At 64.7% G+C, this 23,702-nt stretch overlaps 2 protein-coding genes across 16 annotated transcripts in view; both read right to left on the bottom strand.

Annotated features, from left to right (window-relative positions):
• LGR6 (leucine rich repeat containing G protein-coupled receptor 6) overlaps window positions 1-21,978 on the bottom strand; it is a 78,998-nt gene extending 57,020 nt beyond the window's left edge. For 8 of the 9 annotated variants that reach the window (XM_043485305.1, XM_043485314.1, XM_043485315.1 and 5 more), the window contains exons 1-4: window positions 21,537-21,978; window positions 6,102-6,173; window positions 2,505-2,576; window positions 124-195 (exon numbers count right to left, since the gene is read on the bottom strand). In XM_043485305.1, the coding sequence (XP_043341240.1) occupies window positions 124-195; window positions 2,505-2,576; window positions 6,102-6,173; window positions 21,537-21,763 (443 nt within the window). In that variant the 5' untranslated portion in view covers window positions 21,764-21,978. Of the gene's footprint in view, window positions 1-123; window positions 196-2,504; window positions 2,577-6,101; window positions 6,174-17,074; window positions 17,134-21,536 lie in introns of those variants that run through there. The other variant, XM_043485309.1, reaches the window with a different exon arrangement.
• Window positions 21,979-23,418: 1,440 nt separating this feature from the next.
• The window catches only part of LOC122452399 (receptor-type tyrosine-protein phosphatase V-like), a 17,146-nt gene continuing 16,862 nt past the window's right edge, over window positions 23,419-23,702 (bottom strand). For all 7 annotated transcript variants that reach the window (XM_043485973.1, XM_043485971.1, XM_043485968.1 and 4 more), the window contains one exon: window positions 23,419-23,609. In XM_043485973.1, the coding sequence (XP_043341908.1) occupies window positions 23,419-23,609 (191 nt within the window). The remainder of the gene's footprint in view (window positions 23,610-23,702) is intronic.

Raw genomic sequence — 23,702 nt, 5'->3', positions numbered from 1 at the left:
CTGGGCAAACACGTACACACATCTGATGACGACGACCTCCCGAGGAAACCAAGGCCAGGAGCGCACTGTCGGGACCTGGGGTTCAGGCCCAGGCAGGGGCGCCCAGCCTGCCCCCTGACTCACAGAGACTGCAGGCCCGGCAGCTCCCACAGCGCCTCCGCGGGGATCCCTCCCAGCCGGTTGTTCTGCAGCATCCTGCGAGGAAGAGAGGGCGTGAAGGACCCCGCCCACAGAATCCAGCCTGAGCCCCAAGCCATCTGTCCCCAGGGCTCCACAGGGCCTGGAGGGCGCCTCCAAGGAGCTTCGGGGACAAGGCGCCCGGGAAGACACGGAGTAGACACCCAGGGCAGCAAGGCAGGAAAGCAGGGCAGAGCCCCCTCCAGCATCCTGGCCCAGAAGGACATGGGGAGAAGCTGCGTCTCCTCCCTGGGCCTCAGTCTCCTCTGCAGCTGAGAGCCCGCAGCTTCCCTGGGAAGGGGAGGCTGTGCCGGCCCCAGGCGAATGCCTCTGTGCGGTGTGCGTGTCTGCAGGGGCAATCTGAGGCACCCAGGTCAGCAAGCCAGCACCAGCTGGCGACCCCATCACACACGACCCCACAAAAGCAGGGACGTCCAGCCGGGCGTGAGCCGCTAGAAGGACTGCCCTCCTGGACCGGCCGGGCCGTGAGTCCAGGAGTGAGAAGAGGATAAATGGGGACCCCAACTGGCCCCAGGCCCCAGAGTCATGCTGCGAACACTGTCAGAAAGCCACTCCAGAGCCCTGGGGCCCTGGGCAAGGGGCCCACTCGCCCAGCTCTAAGCGGGGCCTGGGTGGCCACTGCCTCTGAAGAGTCCTTCCCTGCTGGCCTCTGGGGGGTATGTGGAGGGAGGGGAGGTCAGGAAAGAGCTGGGGGCAGGACAGTGCCCCCTCAGGCCCGCACACCTGCCCTTTACACCCAGATGCAGGCGGAACCTCCACCCTGAGGGCGCTAAGTAGGCGGGTGCCTTCCCCACCCCACCCACCCCCCCCCACCCTCCCACCGCCAAAGCAGAGGCAGCCTGCAGGCAAAGAGCAGGCGTGAAGGCTTTGGGTGACTTCAGGGGGGGTCTTAGGGGCACCATTGGGGGTCAGTGGCAGGCTGCCCTCAGCTCCAGCCACTGCCCCTCCAGCCACCCAACCCGCTGGGCCAGCACCACGTCGAGGGGGCGGGACTGCAGCTTCGGGAGACTTTGATTAACTGCCTGAGGCAGGTGAGGAAGAGGCTGGTCCGTAAGCTGGAGACTTACACACGGGACTGAGTCTCATCTTCTGAAGGCCCAGCAGATAGAGCCCCGCTCTCCAATCTGGCCACAGGTCTGGGCCTGTACCGGGCATGGACCACCACCCAGCAGGCCTCCTAGGCCATGTCTGGCTTGGGGGTGCCCCCCCACCCAGGGGCAGCAGCACTGGGGGGAGCAGGACAGACAGATGGAGAGAGGAGGCAGGAAGCACTGAGGGCCGGCGCTCCCGCCAAGAGGAGGGAGGCAGGGACAAGGGACCGAGGCGGTGCCCACAGGCGGAGCAGGAGCAGGTCGAGGAGGGGAGCAGCCAGAGCCCCAGGGACCAGGCCCCAAGGCAGGAGGGGGCTTAGGGCTCGCGGGCCATCGGACAACGTGGAGCGAGGAAGGCGCCTGGAGGTGGTGGGGCTGCTGACCAGCTGGGAGCAGAGGTCTCCCGGGCCGAGCGGACAGGGCCACCCACCCGCAGACAACCTGGAGCAAATGAGACTCCTTTCTAGATGGGTGGAGCCCAGGACAGGCACGGGATGGGGTTTTAGACCTTCTTACACCTCGGTGACTGCCTTGTGCAAAGAAGGCCTGCAGGTCAAGGCGGGGCTGCAGGGGCAGCAGGGCAAGGGGCGGCTCACTGCTGCAGCGGGCTTCAGGTGCTCTGGGGCTGGCCCCCAGGATCTGCTTCGCCCCCAGCTCGGGACCCAAGGACCCTCCCCAGCCTGCCCTCAGACCTCCTGCGTCCCGTTCCCACTTCCTTTCACCCACTCTCTCCCAGGGACGGGACAGGGCGGACAAGGTGAGTCGGGGACTCGGGTCCGGGAGAGGCTGCCTCCATGTCCCCTCCCTCAAGGAGGATGTTCCTCCTGCTTCAAGGACACAGATGCCTGGGAACTGGAGGCAGGGATTCTGCATGCGGCCAGAGACTAGGGCCAGGGTTCGAGGGGAAGGGCAGTTAAGAAAACCAGTGTGGAGTCTTCTGCAGAAACAGTCCTACTCCTCCTGGCCTGAGAGGCCTGAACCTGCCCTGGACCCACAGGCCATGTTCACGGTACACCACCAGGAGGCGGTCACTTCCTGACACTGTGGCATAAGCATCGGACAAGGCAAAAGCAAAGACCTGGAAGTAATTAAAGAGAAAAGTGAAGATAAGGAAATAAGCAAGTCAGTGGCAAAGCAAGATGCAAGCTACCAAGTTTTCATTTGCCCAGAGTCCTCAAAGCTGAGTCTCCACGTAACGTGGGACTTAAGACTTACAGGATTTTCAGGCTGCTGAGACCAGAGAACGCTTGTCCCGGGATGTGGGAGAGGCGGTTCCCGGAGAGGCGCCTGCAAACCGAGAGAAGGGCGTGTGATGCTGGCGAGGGGCTGGGCAGGGTGGTGGCCCCGCGTGAAAGTCCCGGGACGCGGGTGGGGAGGGTGGTGGTCGGACTGCCCTGCTACCTCACAAGGACCCCCACTTGCAGAGAAGGAAACCGAGGCTCAGTTCATAGTGTGTGGTGTCTCCCAGACCCGATTATCTTCTGGGCCACGTCCACCCACAGCACAGACCTGCCCACCCACAGCCTGCCCTGTGCTGTCCTGTCAGCAGGGGAGCTAGATGTGTGGGTCTCCCTGGGCCCCGAACTGCACAGCCAACCCCACTAATCTGGAGCAGGAAACAGGATGTAGGAATGAATTAACACTGTGGTCTAATCAAGCGCTTCCACGTTTGTCACGGGTGACCACTGACTCTAAAAGTAGATGAGACGGACCACTTTTCACATACGTCCCCATCGGGGAGCGCCTGTAAGGTGCCTGGGGAACTCCAAAGTCCCCATGGGCATCACCAGGACTCAGCTCTCAGAGGCCTGCTGACATGCGAGCTGGGCTGACACAGCTCAGAAGCTGTATTTTTTTAATCTCTCTACTGAGCATCTCTATTTGACATTTATTGTTTTTGCTTTCATTCTGCTTCATTTTATTATTTTATTTCATCTTATTTCACTTTATTTCATTTTATTTTATTTCACTTTATTTCACTATTTCACTTTACTTCATTTTATTTCACTTTATTTGGTTCTTTTTCAACTTTGTCGCAGAATGCGGGATCTTCATTTTGCGGCATGCGGGCTTTTCTCAAAACTCACTGCTTCAAAAAAGGTGCTGTGATCTTTGGGGTCTCCACACTTGGGTTCTGTAGGAGGGCATTTTTGCTTGAAAATGGGCCAAGGCCCTCGGGGAGTGGAGGACAGAGGGCCAGCCCCAGCTCAGGCTGTGCCCGTTACCAGCCCGACTCTGTGGCCCCTGTCCTGCCATTCATGCTCGCCAGGCGGGCCCCCTCCGCGTCCTGGCTCTGTCCCTTCCCTTGAGAACTGCCCACAGTTCCTCCGAGAGACCTCTCCCTGCTCCGGGCCAGCAAACGTCCTGACACCGAGAGTCGGCATTGCCGTAGGCGCTGCTCGTGGGCTCGGGCAGGGGACGGTGCCCTTGGGGGCCTGTCCAGGGCCGGGTGGGGAGGGCTGTGCGGGAGGAGAGGGCTCGGGGTAGAGGTGGAGTGGTGAGTGTGTTTGGAACCAGGAGCCTGTGACCTGAGAGTTTAAGCGAAACCAGCAGAACCCCAAGATTGATGGTGGTGCCCAACAAGAACCAGCAGGCTGGGGTGCCGGGGATCAGGCGAGGAGGAGGGCAGGGTGGGAAGAGGGTGGCCTGGCTGCCCCGAGGAGACAGGAGGCGCTCGGGCCGAGGAGCGGACTCACTCATGCATGTCACTAGAGCGTCAGGCCAGCCTGCAGGCTTCCAGGCTGTGGGAAGGGATCAACCAGAGAGGGCTTCCTGGAGGAAGTGGGCCTTGCGTTGGCCCTGATGAGAGCAGAGAGACAGTGGACCTGCTGGGCTGGAGGGAAACTGGCTCCAGTGCAGGAGGGCGCCACGGACCGGCTGCCATGGAGCACAGCTGGCCAGGGGGCTTGGGCCCGCTAAGGGAGGGTCCTTGAAGCAGCTCTTCTGGGTCCTGGGGAACCAGAGAAGGCTCGTGATTTGGTGAGACCACCCGCAATGGGCAGAGTGTGTCAGAGAAGCAGGAGTTTGTCCTTATGCACTGGGGCAGCCCCCAGCAGGGAGACGTCCAGGGCAGCGGCAGCAGTGGGAATGGGGACGAGGGGGCACTCACCGTGGAGGAAGAACCACCAGGACAGGGGAGTGGGCATCGGCCAGACCCGCGGGACAAGGGCAGGTCAAGGACGGCCCCAAGGGAAGGGGCTTCCCTGGTTGCCGGGAGCCGTTATGGGGGGTCCCGCCCGTGACGAGGTCATGAAGAAAATACCGGGCAGGCAAGGCCGTCCGGGACCCCATCCATGACGAGGTCACGAGGAAAAAACCTGACAGGCAAGGCCGTCTTGGATAAGGGACCCTCCAGGTTGGCCTCGGCCTCTACCCCACCCTGTATCCTCCCCCTTTTCTGCTGTTGTTCTTGCTTGCCCTGTTGCAGATTCTTGTGTTGCCTGCCGAGAGCTCTCCTGCTCCTCTTTCACTGAATGAGGACCAACTTAAAACCCTAATTAATAAATCTTCTGGACGCTGGTACCCTATGAAGGGGCCAGAGATGAAGGAAATGCTTCAATTCAAACATTTTGCTGGCATTCTGGCTTGTTTGATAAATGTGTAATCTCATTGCACAAAATGCTCTTGATTGTTCTAAACATCCTAAGCACAGTACGCTAACAAAAGAAACTATTACGCATAGGTCCCTTCATGGGGTGAGAAAAGCTCCACAAATATGATAGCCACAAATATGCCTAATAGAAAATACTTTAGATAGAGATTAGCTGGCGACTTCTTGCAGGTGGTTAACTTTTAGACTAAGAGCCTGTTTTGTGCCATATCTGCTGTTTTTGCAGTCCTTCACATTTCTGTTCTGTAAAAAATGTAATCCTATCTAGTTCCCATAGAGATGATGCTTATTAGAAAGAAAATAGACTAATTATAAGAAAAACAGGGTCGGCTACTGAAGTTGCTTAAGTCATACCAGGTGCAAGCCATAAAATGTTAGCAGGCCTGAAGGCCAAATGATAAGAAAGACTCTTGTGAACGAAAAAGTATGTGGGTGACATCCAGTTTCTGTTGAAGGTCAAGTTGCTGTGATGTTTTGAGATGCCCTGTGTGTAAGCAATATGCACTTCCCCCAAAAGATGTTGTTAAGGGTATAAAGGAGCCGTGCAAAAATAAACTTCAGACTCAGCCCCGAGTTTTGTCTCACTCTCTCTCATTCGCCGACGCCGTTCATCCTGAGGGCTCCCCTGGATCCTGCTGGGGCTGGACCCCGGCACCTGGTGGCTCAGCTGGTAAAGAATCCACCGGCCACGCGGGAGACCTGGGTTCGAGCCCTGGGTTGGGAAGATTCGCTGGAGGAGGAATAGCCTACCGACTCCAATATTCTTGGGCTTCCCTTGTGGCTCAGCTATTAAAGGAATTCACCTGCTATCTGGGAGACCTGGGTTCGATCCCTGGGTTGGGAAGATCCCCTGGAGAAGGGAAAGGCTACCCACTCCAGTATTCTGGAGAATTCCATGGACTGTATAGTTCATAAGGTCACAAAGAGTCAGACACTACTGAGCGACTTTCACTTTTACTTTCAAGGAAAGAAGTGTTGACAGAAAGCTTGTCGGCTTCAGGGAGGTGGAGGCTCACGTCCGAGTTCCTATGTCCACGCTGCCCCACCTCAGCCCCACGCCTCGGCAGGTGGCGCTGACCTCCTCTCGGAACATCTCCTTCTGCGGGACTCCCCCGCCCCCGGGAAGCCCAGTGCCCTGGTGTCAGAGGTCACAGTACCCCCTCCAGCCCTTCCCTCCAGCCCCGACCAAGGCCTCTACTCACAGCTCCTCTAGGAAGCGCAGGTGGCGGAAGATGCCAGGCCAGAGCTCCGTGAGATTGTTCATGCTCAGGTCTCTGCGAGAGAGAAGCGGGCCGATGAGCAGACCGGCGGTGGGCATGTCCCCTGGGCCCCGTGCCGTGCTCCCCGAGGCACCTTCCTCCTGCGTCCCTCCCCCCAGTGGGATGGGCCATGATGAGGGCTGAGGACAAAGCTGACCCCCAACAGGGACGAGCCAGAGAAAAGTTCACAGAATGTGAGAGCAGGATGGGGCTACTCAACACGCAGGACCCCTTGTGGACATTTTATCCGAGACCCCAAAGGCTCCTGCGACCATCCCCAGACGGGCCAGTGGGATTCCACGGCCCTCTAGGCTGCAGTCTCTCTCTGCTGCTGTCCCCCCACCGCACCCCCAGGCTCCTTCTCCTCTTCTCCATCCAGAGGGCCTGGCCCCTGGCACATCCCAGGGGACAAGGGATCCTGCCAAGTCCCACCTAGACTAGCTACCCTCTCACATCATGAGAGGCCCTGAGGGTGGCTTCCGCGCCACACCTCCAAGGTACCCTGCACACAGAGGATCACAACAGGAACAGCCAGCATCTGCTGGAGGTCCACTCTGTGTCCAGCGCCGGCCACCCTTTATCCAAACAATCCTACTGAATTCTCCCAGCAACCCCAAGGTGGGTACCAACGCTGCTTCCCTTTCACACTTGAGAAAGCACAGGACAGAGTGCTGAAGTCAACGCTCTCCTTGCCTTACCCACCAGACTGCAGGCTCCTAACTATTGTCACCTCATCCATAGAAATGGGGAAACGCCCCCAGACTCCTGGGGCCCTTGTACGGATTAAGTCAGCCAGTGCCTACAGACTGCCTGCCAGACCGCGCACAGTATTTCCTCCACCTCCTGTCCCTCAGTGACCAGTGGGCAAGAGCTCCCCAGTCTGTGGGCCGGCCCGGCCCCAGCGTTTTCCTCCTAGTCCGGCCGGGGACCACACGTGAGTGTCTCACTCCTGGGCTTCTCAAACCCCAAAAGCAGCCATTGGCCTCTGTCAGCTCCCTCCTCCCAGGGATGCACTTTCACCACAAACCCCAGGGTCTCCATTTCCTGCAAGAAATGCCTGTGCTGAGGTGTGTGCTGGACACGGGGTGTGGGGCAGGGGCTGGGGAGCCAGCCCCGACCCATGAAAAGGCTGGGTTGAGGCACCAGCGTTTTATCCCTGGTAAAGCCTGAGGAAGGAAGCGCTCCGTGCGGGCGGAGGTGAGGCCCAGGAGAGCCGCCCTCCCGCCGCACCCGAGGCCCCACCCACCTTCCACGACGGGGGCGGTGGCCACGGAGCCGCGGGGCGCGCAGGGCAGCGGCGGGAGCGGAAGGCGCGGCCCTGGAGCCCAGGCACAGAGCCTTCTGCGGGTCCCGGGCCGGTGCACCGTCAGCCCGGCGGGAAGAGTCGAGGAGCCGCGGAGCCGGTACCCCTGAACGCGCGCCCGAGCGCCTCCGGACGTGCCTCCAAACGGGCTCGCGCGGTGTGTGACTCAGGCCTTGTCACTCAGCCGTCGCCGCGGGGGCCGCACCTCCACGGCTCTGAAGTGGCTCCAGGCCCCGCCCCCCGCCCCCGGGCCCGTCCTGAGAGCGGCCTCATTGTTCTCCCCAGGAGGAGCGGCCCGCCCCGCGCCCGCCCGCATCCTGCCGGGACAGCGCCCTGACCAGCTGCAGGGCTCCGGGAGGCCGGTGCCAAGGAGGGGGCGGGGGAAGCGCAGAGCTGTGTGGCGGCGCTGTGGGGGCGTGTGAGCCGCCGGGCACGCGCAATCCGCGGGGCTCCGGAGGCGTGTTTGTGCACGTGCACTGCGCTCCAAGTCCGCGCTCTCCCAAGAACCCGCCTTACCACGACGGAAACCCTCTGGGGGACGCTGAGCCGTCTCGCCCCCGGGGTTGAACCCTTCTTGGCTGTGACCCTGGGCGAGCGAGGGGGGCTCCGACCCGGCTGGGGGAGCGCAGGCTGCTCTGAGGCCGCTCGGGGCCCAGCTCGTGGGCAGACTGAACACCGACGCCACTGCCCGGCAGCTCAACGAGTGCCGGCAGGGCGCGCACGCACGCACCCAGCACGCACACCTGCATACACCACGCACACGCATGCGTGCACGGCTCCTAGGATGTGCTTTACTCGGAAGCACAGGTTTGATTGAAGCCTGAACCCTCTGGCTGCGCGGCACCGCGTTCCCGCGCCCTGGGCCCTGCCCACTGCTCTCAGCTCGACAGCAGGGGCGAGGCTGGGTGTCACCCGCCGTGGGGCCTTTCCCCAGCAGCCCTCGGGGCCCTCTCTGCGCCTGGCTGGACTCGCCCGGGGCAGGGCCGGGAGAGGGTCGACGGGCGAGCCTGGCAACCTGTGCACAGGCGCGTTCTCTGCGCTGGACCCTGGGTGCCCCGGACCACCCGGGAAGCCGGGAGAGGCAGCGTCGCCATGAGACAAGAAGGAGCCGGGCGGGGACTCAGGGGCAGAGAGAGCAGCAGGACCCGAAACTAGGCCGGGTAGGGGTAGTAGGAGGCCCGCCGCCGGGGTCATCGGGCCGACACCCAAGGGCCCTGCGGGACTTGTTCAGTGTGCGTTTTTCCTGTGAGCAGACGACCTGGTCCTGCGAGGCGGGCCTGGGAGGACTGTCCACACCGGGAGGAGAGGCCTGGACGCAGGGCCCATCTCTGCAGCCAAGTAGAGGGCGGCCGGAGTGACCGGGAGATGAGTCCCTGTCCCCTGGCGGTGTCCCCAGGCTGCCTCCTCTGAGAGGCCCTCCCCAGAGCTGAGCAGCGTCCTGCGTCCTGCGCTTTCTCAGGCTCCCGCGGGGGCGTTAGCTGGGCTCTTGCCCTGTTCCTCACACTGCCCTACCCACTAGCCGCTAGCTGCACAGACCAGCCTCCCTCTTCCCCTATGTGAGACGGGAGTCCAGCTGAGTGAGAAACACAGGACTCAGTAAACACACCAGTTAGTAAAACGCAGGGCCCGCTCAGCAGGCCGTCTTCTTAACATCCTGTCTGGACGGATTATGATACCCAGGGCACGATACCCATGACCCCGGCTCCTGCTTGGCCTCCAGGCCTGGGGCGCCTGGCACACAGTCTGCAGCACACACAGTGAAGGAGCCCAGCTTGGCCCCACTGTCGCTGGAGGCTCCGAACCAGCCGACGCGGAGTTGTCTCAGAGTTCTGCGCGTTTCCCAACAAGGGTATGACTCCAGCCAGGGAAAGAGCACCAGCCATCACACACACCACAGCACAACCTCAGGCGCTCCGGCTTTGCACAGACTCCTGTGAGAACAACACTGTATTTTTAAACAAAAGGGCAATCGCTTCACTCTGTCCTGCCTTGGCTCCCTTGTTTGTAACACATCTCCTCAGCTAGGGTTCGAGGAGGAAGTGGGCGGCCAGGGGTGGGGAAGACAGATGCTGATGGGGAGCGCTGGCATCTGACCTGGAGGTCAATGGGGGGTCCCCGTGGTTTCCAAGCCAAGACAAGGCTTGTGCATGCCAAAAGGAACTGGGGAGAGACAGGAAACCCAGAGGGTCATCAGCTGACCCAGTTAATTCAGGCGGTCAGGAGGGACAAAGCCAGGGAAGGAGACATTCCTAAAAGTCAGGTGAGAGGGGAGAAAGTAGATTTTAGCCCTGGTTTCTAAGGCCACGGAAGTCAGGGAATGGCGCTCACTTTGTCTCCTCCAAGCTACAGCAGATGCCGGAGATGTGCCGCCTGCTCAAGAATACTGCATTTGGAAATCGAGGTTTGGCACCAACTTCAGGCCAAACCCTTATTTCCACCTCTTCTTGGAAAAGGAAAAGTGGTAGCTAGACCAGCAAGAGAGGGTGCGGGTTCCTGGGTGAGGGGTAGCCTCGGAGGTGGAGAGGGTCCCAGGCTGACCTGACCCTCAGCCCCGCAGGAACCCCTATGTGGGGGAGCCAGGCTGTCCCAGGCTCAGGGGACATGGCTGCTCTGCTGGGCAAAGTGATCAAGCTGGGTGATCCCAGGGCCTCTGCCCAGTCAGAGGTGCTTCCCTGCCCCAGTGGCCAGTGCTGACGCCCTGGGCCTCCCTGCACTGAGCCTGGAACAGGCGAGGGCTCTGCAGAGAACAGTCAGGACAGGCCACCTGGGTGTCTGCTTCCCCTGTGTGGGCCACCCGCACACAGAGGTCAGAGGGACGCCATGGGCCCACTCAGGGCAGCCGCACGCAGCCCAGGAGGGTGGCGGGCCCTTCCGCCGAGATGGTTCAGACCTCCACCGCCTGCACTGACTGTTCACACTTCAGGTCATTAAAATTAAATCAGAGTGAAAATTCAGTGCCTTGTCTACACTGGCCACACGTGGCTAGCAGTTGCCACACTGGACGGAGCAGACATAGGGCGTGTCCTTGGTGTCCTGTCGGAGGTCCTGGGATGGCCCTGCCATCAGCCCTTTTCCCTCCCATCTCTGCCCCCTGCCGGCTGTGTGACTCTGGGAGAGAGACTTCAGCTCTCCCGCGCCGTCTCCTCCCTAGGAAAGCTCACCCTGTAAACAACTCCGCACCCACGCAGCTGCCCACTGTGGCCCAGCGCACAAGCCTCCTGGTGCAGGGAGCCTCCGACCCCCAGCTGCTCAGCGCCCTCCAGCCCGTGAAGCACCTGCAGTGTATCAGGCCCCGCGCCACATGCTGAAGCTGCCGCTCCAACAGTGTGGGGCCCCCTCAGAGCCCAGTCAGGCGGCACAGTGACATGAGCGGGCAGTTACATGGGCTGGGAGTGGCCACTGACCTCTTCGGGCTCAGCAGACTGTCACCCCCTGTGGCGCGGGTCTCCCCACACGATGGCTGCCAGGACAGCCTCATCACACACGCAGCGTCCACGCAGGGGTGGGTGCTCCCTAGGCAGCCCTGACCGGGACTGATCGGAGCCAAGGGTCCACTCAGGGGTCCCCCCTTGTTCCGGCCCATCTCAGTGCGCCCCACTCAGCAGTGCTGCCCTCCAGCCCCACCCTGACCTCGCCTCTGCCCGTCTCTGGAGGTGTGAGGCGGGAATCTGTCCTCCCTGTGTGCCAGGAGCCCCTCAGAGAGGGGGCGGGGGCGTTCCATCAGGTCAGAGCTCCTCCAGGGCGCCCAAGAGAAGGGGTGGGGGCAGGGGCAGAGCGCAGGCCGAGGACCGGGCAGCCCCTCGGCCAGCCGGGAGGCAGTGCGCTCTGTGTGCGGAGCAGACCGCAGCCCTGGGCCCCGCTTGTGGAGCTGGAGCTCCGGCCTCTGTTGCACTGGCTCAGCTGCACTTTGTCACACTGACACAGGCAGCTGTGTCCGGAGCAAGCTGGAGAGGCCCTGTATTCAGAGTCCCCCGACCCCCGCCTCCCAGCTGGATGCCTTCCTCTCGCATCAGGACCGCTGTCCCAGCAGCTGCCCTGGCCGCCTCTGTCCATCCCGGCCGGATGGTTCTCTAGTCTAAGCTCGAGTCTGATAGGAAACAGGGGATGCTGGACTCAGAGCACCAAGAGCCACCTCTGCAGGGAGGGACCGTCGTGCAGACATGGATCAGAGCAGGGACCCTCCAAGGCCACCCTCAAGGCCCCCGCCGCGCAGGTGCCGTCTGGGGGTGCTGGTACAGCCTTGGCCTCCTTTCGTCAGGCCGGGAAAGAAGTTCTTTATTTCCTTTTCAGTGCAGAAAGGAAGACTCGGAAATATCAAGTTACTGCCAGTCTAGTCACAGTAAGAGGCTTGGTTCTGCTGAGCCCAGCCGGGCCCGCGCCTGCCCCAGCCGCCCGAGGCTGAAAGGTGCACGGTGGGGGCGGCGGCTGGGAACAAAGAAGGGATTGGGCCTCTGGGTCCCGCTCACCCCGGCTGCCAGGACCGGTGGAACTTTCCAGAGCCCAGCCCTGCTGTCTCCCCCCGGGGAGGTCCTGCCCGCCCGCAGAGCCTCTCCTGTCCTTCCGCCCAGTGTCCCCAGCCCTCAGTCCCCGAGCCTGGCCCAGCGGATCCCACTGCGTCCTGTGTGGGTCATCGCCTGTGTGCCACCTTTGTCCCCCAAGAGGGGCTCTGACAACCCGCCCCCTCCCAGCTCCCGTCCAGGCCACAGGCTCGGGAGACTAGCTGTCAACTAGCAGCCCACGGAGGAAGGGGCCCCGCCGGACGTCCAGCTCGGACGGGCCGTCTCCCGAGGGGGCCGCAGTCTGTGGGCCCCGGGACACCGGGTCTGCCCTTGGCCTGTCTGCTTCCCAGGTGCTTGATGTGGGCGAGCTGCGTTTCCTCCCTGTGTCTGACTTTCTGCACCGACGACTGTCACACAACAGCGCCTCTTCGGGGAGTCGTGCGGGGATCAGCCCTGCCCACTGGTGCCCAGCGTCCCACCCTCGGCTGCCCTCACCCCCAAGCCCTCGTCCAGAGGAGCAGCTCTGTGGGTTACTTCCGGGGACGCGGGAGGGCGCTCTGGGCCTGCCCTGCCCTCAGGAGCCACCAGCTGCCACTGCAGCCTCCAGAGAGTGCCGCCTGCCTCATCCCTCATCTTCCCACCTTTGATCTTCTGATCTCTGGCCAGGGTTCCCCAGCCAAAAGCATTCCTGGCTCCTGGCTGCTCCAAGGAGAGCAAACGGCTGGGCACCCCTGTCCCCTGGGCTTCCTTCTTCCCTGTGCTGTGGGCGTAGCCAGGACTCCTGCAGAGGCCCTGGGACCAGGAAATAGCCTGGTCCCTAGGGAGGGGGCTGTCTGGAGGGAAAGGGGGCATGGGAAAGGGCTGGCTACTGGGCTGCCACTGGGCATGGCGCCCTGGGCCAGACAGACTGGAAGGCTGCCATCGGCCTCGTCCCTTGCTCTGGCACCTCACGTGCAGAGCTGAGCCGAGCTTGGGAGGTGTGTGTGCACACACGAGAGGGGGTGGGCACAGAAGGGGGTGTGTGCACACCCTGCCCTCAGGAAGCCGCACACAAGGCTGGAGGAACCCCATGCCTGGGGACAGGACACAGGCAGGAAGGGCTTCCTGGAGGAAGGCCACGAAGGACAGGGTAGCCCTGAGAAAGCGGCCTGGCTGAGAGCGTGGCTGAGGCTCCACCAGGGCAGCCGGGCAGCCGCAGAGACGCTGCCGTGGGCTGAGCGGTGGTCCTCAGAGACGTGTGGGGGTCCTGATCCCCAGGACCTGTGGGAAAGGGTCTTCCCCGTGAAAGGAAGTGAAGCATCTGAGGTGGAGGAGCCTCTGGGTGGGCCCAGAGTGCAGGTGCCCCCGCAGAGGAGACGCAGACACACACGGAGATGGACGGTGGCTGGAGCGATGTGGCCCTGGGCCCAGGAGACAGCAGCCCCAGGAGGTAGAGGACGAGGCCCCGCGGACACAGCCCGGCTCGGGGCGCGGTGACAGGAGCCCGGCATGATGCGGGGAGCACTCGGATGGGCCTTGTACACTCCACACCCCCCCCGTCCTCCCCACTGCAGGGAGCGCCCTCCTGACACCCTGGACCACAGCCCCACCCAACCCCCTTCTGCCTGGAGCGGCCTCTGGGCTCTGCTGTGACCTGGCAGTTCTCCTGTGTGTCCATGTGTCCAGACCCCAGCCCAGAACGGCCCCCAGCAGCCCCGTCCCCAACGCCCCAAACCACAGGGTCTGTCCACTGCACCCGTGTCTACCCGCGGTGAAGACCGGGCAGCCATGGGAGCCGGGCAGGTGGACCTTCAAACAGGGGTCCAGACACAGCCGCGCTCCGCCCACATCAGGGCCAAACGCAGGCAAGAGAGGCCGTGGCCGAGGCTGCCCCTGGGTTCAGGGGGAGCTGGTACCAGGGGGCGGCTGTTGCTACTCCGTTTCCTGGTCTGGGCGCTGGTCACCCAAGTGTACTCAGCGTGTGGAAATTCACCAGGAAACATTTGCCATAGGTACACTTTTCTGTGAGTACACTCCACGTAAACAAAAGTTAGTTTAAACAATCAGAGAGAGGGACTCGTTCTGAAAGCCCTCCAGGAACTCAGCACCGGCTGAGGGCTCGCTCTGGATGTCCTGATGCCCGGCCTCTACCTCGTGGGACTGAAGTAGGAAGTGTGTTTCTGTCTGTTCACCTTCATCTGTGTGTCCCCCGGCATACAGTAGTTGCTCAGTAAACACCTGCTGAGAGTTGGTACAGGGCCAAGGGCACACTGTTCCGAGTCACCCCCAGAGGCCCCTGGCCACCGGTCCCAGCTCCCTGGGTGGTCCCAGGAGCCCCCGTGGGACGCACCCTCCCCTGTGCCTGACCCCACCTGGCACCTGCAGGGTGGCGCCCGCTGACCCACAGCCCCCAACTTCCCCGGGCACAGGACCTTCAGGGTCGGACACAGCACAGAATCGAAGACCAGAGGCCCCGGCCCCGGAGCCCTCTCTGCACCCACACTTCTGTCCCTGCTCCTTGGTCACGGGGTGGAGGTTTCTTTTCTAAGAAGCAGTAAAGGAGGAGACGGACGGCCGACGCTCCTGAGCGCCAGGGTTTATGGAGCAGACGTCTCCCTCTCGCGAAACCCGAGCCCGGCCGCAGGCTGGCCAGCCGGCAGCTGAGTCAGGCTCCATCCTCACCGCAGCCGCGCAGGTGGACGCCACCCCTCGGTCCTGCAGGGGGGGCAGACCACACTGCCCTGGGGTAGGAGGCTGCCCCCTGGCCCAGCCGGCTCTCAGGAGCGCTCCACACCACTTGTGTGTTCACTTACGGCCTTGCTCATCCCAGAGACGGCTTTGGGCTCCACGTAAAAGGTGACGCCAGCCAGCTGGCAAACAGAGTGAACGGCAGTCAGAACCCAGGAGGGAAGTTCCTGGAGGAAGAGCTGGGGTCCTAAATCAAGCTGCCGCTTCCCTGGCTCCCTCCGAAGACGGCCCCCCAGAGTGGCAGGCTCCTCGCTCGAATGCCTTTCTTAACCACATCCTCGCAGTAAATCAGAGGTGACCACGGGGCACCTTCTACGTATGAATCAGGTCAAAGCAGCCCCCGGGCAGGGCCGGGGGAGGGTGGAGGGCTGGCTGGCCTGCCAAGGGTCTGATTTATCCCACTGAGAAGCTCGAGGCTGGTTCTGGGCACACTTAAAGTGCAGTCGTGGACCCACAGGTCTGGGGGGGGGGTGGTTCTGAGCCCCCGCACCCTAACAGGTCCCCAGGGGACGGAGACTGCTGGTCCCTGTGTGGAGAAAAGGCTTCAGGATGTCCAAGGGCCTAAAGGGCGTAAATCGCCCTTACGCAACCCTCCTATTTTTTCAACCACTTTCTTGTTAAGTGTTGAGCAAGCTGGCTCATGGAGACGTCCAGCTGCTGCCCGGCCTAGACAAGGAGGCCGGCGTGGGGGCCCGCCCCCTCCTCCCTCCAGCCCTGCCCCCCCACACCGTGGGGCCGTGAGGTGTGGTGGGCTGGCTGCAGGCAGGCGCTGTGATGCTGTGAGTCCCACGAGGGGCAGCCCAGGCCCTCGGCCTCCTCCCTCAGCCCCCTGAGCAGCAGCATGGCCCTGGGGGATCCCGGGCACCGCCAGCACCTCCATCTCCAGCCTTCAGGGCCAACAGCGCAGGGAGAGCCGCCTCTCCCCGCCACGAAGAGCTGGTGAGCGGTAGGAACTGGGGGTGTTACAGCAGGAGGGCAGAGAACGCCAGGGATCACACCCCTGCGGGGTCCACTCTGCCGCAAGTGGTGGGGTGAGGGACAGCCCCTCTGCTGTGGGGGTACAGCCAAGCGGGCTGGGGGCCCCGCAGGATTTCAGGAGGCCCCCGACCCACCCTTCTTGAGCCGCCCCACAGCTCCAGCTGTCCTCAGCACCGACCCCACGCCCTCACGCCCAGCAGGGACCCGGCCCGCCACGCAGTGCCTCTGCACCCCCCGCCAGTCTGGACTGTGAGGCTGACACTTTCCGGCCAGTGGAGGCAGGGCAGGTGGGGGAGGGGGCGGCACCCTGGGCTTCAGGTTTCTGCAGTGGAGGCTGGCGTAGCGTCCGCTGGCTGGCGGGAGCAGGGGCGGGGGCACGTGGTTGGTGAGGGGCTCGTTCTGGCTAGGCACACAGCCACAGGGGCGCTGGTGGTGGCCCTGGATCCCAGCCCTGGATTGCAGCCTCACGGGGGAGGCAGCACCTCTCAGGACCTGGCCCCTCTCTCAGCTCAGCCTCGCTCACGCCACTTCCCCCTCCCCCATCTCCCCCCGTCCCCCCCACCCACCCCACAATCCACCGTCTCCGGGGACCCGGAACCAGGGGCCAGCAGGAAAACAGGCCAAAGAGCAGAGGACTTCTCCACAGCCTCTCAGCAAGTTGTGAGCAAAGACAGAATTCGAGGTGGGGGTGTCCTGATTCCAACCGCACTGAACACAGAGGAGCCCCACGCTGCAGACAGAACTGGGGGGAGCGGTCGACAGTCCCACTCTTCCAGACCAAAGTGTGCACACCAAAGAAAGCTGCAGGTGGGGAGCCAGGAGGGGCGGGCACCGAGCCGGCAGGGGCCGGTGGGCAGGGGGAGGTGGGGCTCACGCAGCAAGTCCCTGAGTCTGTCTTCCCCTCGTTTGTGGCGGAGAGCTGTCAGGCGACACCACTGTCCAGGGCGGCCGGACACTACTAAGTGGATACAATAAACTGGAGCAAATAAAAGCACGTTGAGTGATCACCGTGGGTACCGTGTGTCAGACAGGACCTGTGCCCCCCACTGCGCCCCTGAGAACGGCACCCGCCGCATCATTCATGGTCGCTGTGCTCCCAGGGACAGAAGCAGAGAGTCCAGGGTGCAGGCACAGAGGGGACGTGCTCAACCCACGACCACTGCGGGGGTGGGGGGGGCGGCGGTCTACGATGGCCCCTAAGGCGCGAGGCATGGCCAGGAGCTGGACGGGGGGCCCAGGTCACCACCCCCCTGCGCCGCGCTGGGCGGGCGCCGAGCTGGGAGTGCGGAGTCGGCCCCAGGTGGCTGGGGGCCGGCGGCCTGTCCCCACTCCCTCCGGCTTTTGTCCCGGACAATGGTCCTCCCAGCCTGCCAGTCGGCATCCACCACAAAAGCAGGGGATTCGCTTACAGCCCTTCCTGGCTCGGTGCTCACAGCCCGGACACTTGATCCACCTCCTTCCCGTCCCCAACACCGCCGGGGCGCCGGGTGTGAGCTGGGGGAGGGGACAGGACTTGTCCTGTGGCGAGAGCGCCACTCACTCCACGCACAGCGCCCCCTGCAGGTGGAGGCCCGCCCCGCGGGGCCACATGTGTCTCTGTCTGTGAGTCTGTCTGTGTGTGACTCTGCGTGTGTGCCTCTGTGTGTGTGAGAAGGGAGGTGCCATGTGGACCCCTTGGCCCCACCACTCCCCACCCCTCCGGGATGCCACATGCCCTGGCTCCAAGCCTGGGACCACAGAGACCCCTGACCCAGACGCCCCAGGGCCGCCCGCCCCTCCAGCGCCCCCAGAGGCCTAGGGGGAGGGGAGAGGGCAGTGGGCCTCCCAGAGCCAACCCTCTGGTCTCGCCCCCACAAGCCCCGTCTCTGCCAGGCGCCTGGCTCAGCTTCCCTCCCAGGACCCCGGAGGCCACGTCCCGGGCACCGCGCTGGGCACCGCCTCCTCCAGAGGGCCGGAGGACGGGAGCAGCAGGCAGGCCCGGCGGCGGGCAGTGCTGAGACCGGCCCTGCCTGCCACACAGGCGCACCAGGCCTCCCCGTGCACGGCGGCCGGGTGTGCGAGGGGCCCCTGCCTGGCCGGAAGCTGCCTGAGGAGGCCGGACAATCACCCCAGCTGCCCAGCACCACGCGCTGGCTTCTGTTTTCTGTTTTTTGCTTTTTTTAACGTGACCTGAGGAGGAAAAGGCAGAAAGCCCTTCTCTGGAAGGCCCGCCTCGGGGTGAGGAGGGGATGGGGGAGGTGATGAAGAGAACCCGAGGGTGCGTCCCCCTCCCCCAGGCCGGCCTTCCTCCTCCGGCCCCTGCCCGTCCAAATCTCCCGTCCACCAGCGGCCAGGGCTCCCCGCCCCAGCACCTTCCCCGGCAGCCATCCGCCCACTGCTCCAGGCAGCTGCTCTCCCAGAGACACCGCACATCCCCCCCAGCAGGGCCACGGTGGGCAGGTGCGAGGGGGAACCCCTGACTCTCCCCGAGGCGGGAAGGAAACAGGCTCCCAAGGACTGCTCGGCCTGGGGGTTTCAGGTGTCCGGTGTCTGCCCACCCCAGAGCCAGACCCCCGGGCCCTGCGAGGCGGGATCACAGCAGTGGGAGGCAGGCAGCCCCCGCGCGGCACGGGGCTTGCTCTCCCCCAGTAAGGTGGGCTTGGCCGGTGCCTCCTCACGGTTCACACACAGTAGGGGCAGCCCCGTGGTGGCCGGTGCCCAGGTAGGTCCGCAGGCCCCGAGAACGGCCCAGTGTTTTCCCAAAGAAACTTCCGGACTTCCTGGGAGTGTGCAGAATGGGAAGTGTGGGCATTCCCCCTATGCAGCGGAGCCGGGAGGGAGGGCAGAAAGGAACAGGTGAGCGACGGGACCCGGGGACAGGAGATGGGACCCGGGGGCAGGAAGCGGGACCGAGGGCCTCTGCCCAGGGGCTCCTGTCACGGGGCGGCAGACCCGCCCCAGCCACCCACTGCCCGGCGCTTGCCCGCTGGCACGGCTTGGGGGTCACGAGGCCAGCCCCCAGCTCTCCTCTGCACCATGCCCTCCTGCGGCTTCCAGAACAACTCTCCGCTCTCTGCCCAGGTTTGGCCTCTGGGGTGTTGTTCCCCTCGGAGACCTGTTCTCCCATGTCCGCGGGTGAGGTGAGGCCTGAGCTGCTGTCAGCCGCTGGGAGCCACCCCCCTTATCAGGGGACTAGTGAGCACACAGGGGCCCCTGCCACTAGGAGAGCCCCAAGCCAGTGAGTCCATTTCAGTTGGGCTCAAAAGCTTTGTCTTTTCCAGCTTGGGGGCAGAGGGTGGGAATGTCTCCCGTCGCTGTCTCCCGCAGCTTCCCAAGGGGTCCGAGCCCAGTTGGGTGCCCAGAGCCCTGCTCCTGGGGACCGTCAGGGTCCTCAGAGACCCCTAGGTCTGTCCTGGGGCAGGAGAGCCTGCCCCTCGGCCCGCCCCAGTGCTGCACTCAGGACCCACGCATTCCACGGAACGCGGCTTCTTGGCAGAAGCTGGATCCTGCAGACCGCAGTCACCTGGAATCCCGGCCCTTCCTCCTGGAAGGTCCCCGGGTGCCCAGCTCCTCCAGGTACCACAGGAGACTGATCATTTCCTCCATCCCCCAGCGCCTGCCCACCAGGAGCCCAAGAGCAAAGCAGGCTTGGGGAAGGCCCTGCGCTGAGGTCCCCGGGCGGGGGCTTGATGCTCATGGGGTTGGGGGGTTGGGGACGGGGTCGGAGCACGGGCAGCGCCTCGGGCCCCAGAGCCCAGGCCCCAGAGCTCCCCCGTCACAGGCGGGTCTGCCGTCCTTCCTGGGCTCAGCAGGCCACTGGCGGTTGAGGCTTGAGAAAAACAAGACCCGCCGTCAGCGTTGCACAGCAGACACGACACGAGTGGCCCCCGGCTTGGCCCCTCCACCCGCGGCGCCTCCCACCAGCCCGCCCGCCCTGCTGGGCACAGGGCCGTCCTCGGATGAGCCACAGGCGGAAGCCGTGCCGGCTGAGCCGCAGGCCATGAGCAGAGGGGCTGAGACAGGGCGCGGGCCGGGCAGGGCCTCCGCTTTGGACACCGGGCACCGCGCCCGCCTGGCCCAGCCGGCGGGCACAACCCGCACAGAAGTGCTGCTGCAGGGTAGCCGGCGGGCAGAGGGCCCTCGGGGCGGGGCGGCACCCAGCCAGCCTTTCTTCTCCTCCGCCAGCGCCCCACCCACCACTCCAGACATTTCCTCTTCGTTTCGCCTGGGGCTGCCTCCCGCCTCTCCTTTGAACTGGGGTGTGGGCTCCCCGACACAACACGCCGGCCCTCCTCCCGGCCCCTGGGGTCTCCCAGCCGTTGCTCCCGCCCACCCACCGCAAGTCTCTGCGTCCCCACCTGCCAGGAGAAAGCTAAAGCCCGCTCAGGCCCCAGGGGCTCCTCGCAGCCCCCTGCGCCTACTCTCTGCCCTCTCAGCCTCCACCAGGCACACACACGCACCCCACACCTCTCCACCCACCCCCTGGTAACCCCACACTTCCTCCTCCAGGAAGACCTCCTTGACGAACACTTCTTGGCCCTGGCCACCCTAATAACAACACTGCTAACAACAGGCTCTCCCCAGGGGCCAGGCACTGTGCCAGACCCTTTAGGAACACTGCCTCAGTGAATCCAGACGACGTCCTCGTGAGGCAAGCCTGAGCTCAGTTCACAGGTAGGAAACGGGCCCAGGTCACCAGCTCAGATGACTTCAGCCCTGCTCTGCTGTGACCCCGCCTCCGACCCATTCTCCCCCCCACCCCTGCAGTGATGGATGACGCGGACCGCCCATCATCTTCTTTCCGTCAGGGTCAGGGGTCATCACAGCAGCCCTCCAGCAAGTGGGGCCCAAGGAGGCAGGAAGGTGCCCGATAAAGTCGTGAGCGCCCGACATGTCCCCAGCAGCTGTCTTGCCTCCTGCCGGTGTTCGGGGCGGGGAGGGGGTGTGAGGGAGAGCCCGGAGCCTCGGCGGGAGGGAAACTGCCCCTCGGGCCGTGGGGGGAGGAGGGGAGGTGGCCTCGAGGCGCTGGCCTCGGTCAGGACTCGGCTGCCCTGCGCTCGGGGTCCAGCCAGCTGTGAACTGGGCGGGGGGCGGGGCGGGGAGTGGACAGGAGTCTCACTAACATGGGGAGAAGGCGAGAGGTCAGATCAGGACACTTGGATGCACAGGGAGCGGCCGGCTAGAAGTTGCCCTCGAAGACCCTAGAAGGAGCCAGAGCCTGAGCCGTAGGGGCGCCAAGGAGCCCCGGGTTGGGGAGGACAGCCCACCGCTGCCCACTCTGGAGCGGGGGCCCCCAGCCACGGTGGCAGAAGGTGGTGGAAACGCGGGCTGAGGGGTCTGATCTGCAAGCAGCGCTGCTCCCCTCCTGCTTCCTGACCAAAGTAGGGACTCAATACCACCCAGATTCCCCAAGCCAGGGACAGCCCTGGGCACTGCCCACAGCTGTGTGTCTGCCGCTCGCTGCGTGGACCCCACTTTTCGGTCGCCCCACCAAGGCCACCCAGCTCGGGTGACGGCTCTGCTGGCCTCGTGCCCTGCAGGGCCTCCCCTCTCCTCCACCGAGTCCGTCCACCTCACCCCACCACTGTCCTGGGTGCTGCTCTTCCGGAGAGGAAAGCAGCAGGAGGACGAGGGGCCGCCGGGCCTGGCCCCTCCGCTTGGGGCTCGGGGACTCCCCTCTGCCCAGGCGGGGTCCCTATCATGAAGCCCCGAGATCGGGGCCAAGTGGGAACGAGCCAGGGGAGCCCTCAGCCCTGCCCGCCTGGGAGCGCGCTCCCCCACCCTCGCCCCGCAGCCCAGCAGCCCGGGACTGGCAGAGGGCGCCGCGCCTCGGGGCTCCAACCGCGGCGGCCGCGCAGCGACGCAGGTGCCGGGGAAGCGCGCAGGACTCACAGGTAGGCGGTCAGGGGGTCCAGGCCCGCCGGCACCGTGGAGAGCCCCCGCTCGGAGCAGTCCGCCCACAGCAGGATGCCGGCCTCGCGGCAGCGGCAGGGGGACGGACAGGCGGGCCGCGGGCCGGGCGGGGGGGGGCCCGGGGCGGCTGGCGAGGGGGCGTCCGGCGGGGCGCAGAGCGCCGCGGCGCAGAGCCACAGCGGCAGGAGCCGGAGCGCGCGGGGCATCTTGGCTGCCCGCGCCGGAGGCACCTGGCAGGAGTGCCGGCTCTGCGCGGCGCTGGCGGGGCGCGAGGTCGGACAGGCGCAGGCTTCGCGTCTTTGCTCCCGGCTTCGCGGGCTGGGCTTGGCAAAGGAGGGCGAGGCCGCAGAGGAGGAGTCAGGGAAAGCTCGCCTGCCCGCTCCTCTTCCTCCCAAAGTGGCAGGAGTTTCATCCAGGAAAGGAAAAAGCGAACAGCCTGGAGCGCGGACCTGGGGGCGTTTGGGCGCAGGACCTCCTGCCTGGGGGACCGCCTGGGGGCGGGGGGGTGGGGGATGGAAGAGCCCCTCCCCGGGACACCTCGAGCGTTTCCACAGCCCCTCCAGCACTGTTCCCACCGCAGGGAGCTGGGACCCGGGAGGGACGGGCTTTGTTCAAGCTCATCCCTGGGCCGGGGTAGGGCCCCCACCCCCTCTGCAGTCCCAGACGTGGAGCTCCAGCCGCCCTCCGCACCCAGGGGAGGGCATGGAGGGGTGCGGTGGGTGGTCCTCAGAGCCCAGCAGTGAGGGGTCGGAGCCTGCAAGGCGGCCACTGGGGCTACGACAAGCGGTCTTCAGTGAAGCCCCAGGTTGCCACCGAAAGAGTGATGTCCAACCACCCAGTGTCTGTGAGGCTGGGCGCTCTCAACCTGCTTACTGCCTGACAGAGCCGGGCATGGGGCCAGGCGGACGACCCCCTGGTCGTCAGAGCCAACCTGAGCGTTGGTGGGTCAGCACCCCCAGGCCCCAGAGGCCAGTCCAGCAGCTGCGGCTCGACCAATCTGGTTGGCCAGGCCAGGCCCAAGGCCTGAGGGACAGAGTGGGCAGCTGAAGCCGGGTCACCTGTGGGGGCCAGACCCGCTGGCAGGGGTAACTCCGGCCCCTCCTGCTTTCTGGTCTCCCGCCGCCCCCGAGTGTACAGCAGCAGCCTGAGGCCTCGGGGGCGGGGCGGGGCGGGGGTCAGGGGTCCTTCCTCCAGGACCGCTGCACCCCAGGGCCGGTCACCACCCCTCCTGTTCTCGCTAGTGCCCTCCCTGCCAGGCCCAGGGGCGGCACAGCTGGGCCAGGAAGGGGGAGACCTGACCTGCAGCCTCGCGGTGGGCACGGCCCTGTAGACAAGCCCCTGGGAAGGCCTGGGTGGTCGGCGTTTCAGCTCCGGCCACTGGAGCCCTGTGGCCCCTGGGCAGTGGGGGGTGGGGGCTCAGAGTGAGTCTCTAGCCTCTGGAGGGTTGTGTGGGCCAGTCCCACTCCAGATAAATGCACGTGTGAAGAGCGTGTGACCCAGCCCGGGGCCCCGGAGCTGCACCCCATCCTGGGGAGGCCTCTGCCTCTGCTCCTGTCCCACAGGCCTTCACCGGGAGCTGGGTGCCGCCCCTCCCCGCCTTGCAGTCAATGCAGGACCCCCCAGCCGGCCCCGGTGAGGCTGTGAGCAATGGTGTCACCGCGGTGGGCACCTGTGCCCTCCTTCCTGGTTCTCCTGCCTAGGTTCCCTCACTGGTGGAGGGCAGGGGCACACGAAACCCAGCCGCTGTGGCCGGGGAGCAGCCACCCTCCAGCGCCTGCCCTGGGCAGGGTCACGGCGGGAGGCAAGGCCAGGCCGAAAGCACCCCCATCTCCCAGTCTCCACGGACAGAACACACTCAGCCTCAGGCTTGACCACACCGTTTATTGCCCTTCACAGCACGGGGTTGGCGTGCAGGCCACCCTCCCGGGGAAGCCGGGCCACAGTGGGCTTGCCGGGCCAGCACCGCCTCCCACACAGCAGGGGCTGGGTGACTCACGGCAGCCCTTCCGAGAGCGCGCTGTCGAGGCAGCTGTAGAGGTGGACGTACTGCTCCTGGGGGCGGGTGCGGGGCCGTGGTGAGGACGGCCTCCACGGAGAGCGGGGGGGGGGCCCCGGATGGCCCGGGGCGGACCCCTCCCGCACCCG

The sequence above is a fragment of the Cervus canadensis genome, chromosome 13 (genome assembly GCF_019320065.1).
Source record: "Cervus canadensis isolate Bull #8, Minnesota chromosome 13, ASM1932006v1, whole genome shotgun sequence".
Classification (NCBI taxonomy): Eukaryota; Metazoa; Chordata; class Mammalia; order Artiodactyla; family Cervidae; genus Cervus; species Cervus canadensis.
The sequence above is the reverse complement of the archived record's forward strand: the minus strand, read 5'-3'. Positions and strand labels throughout refer to the sequence as shown.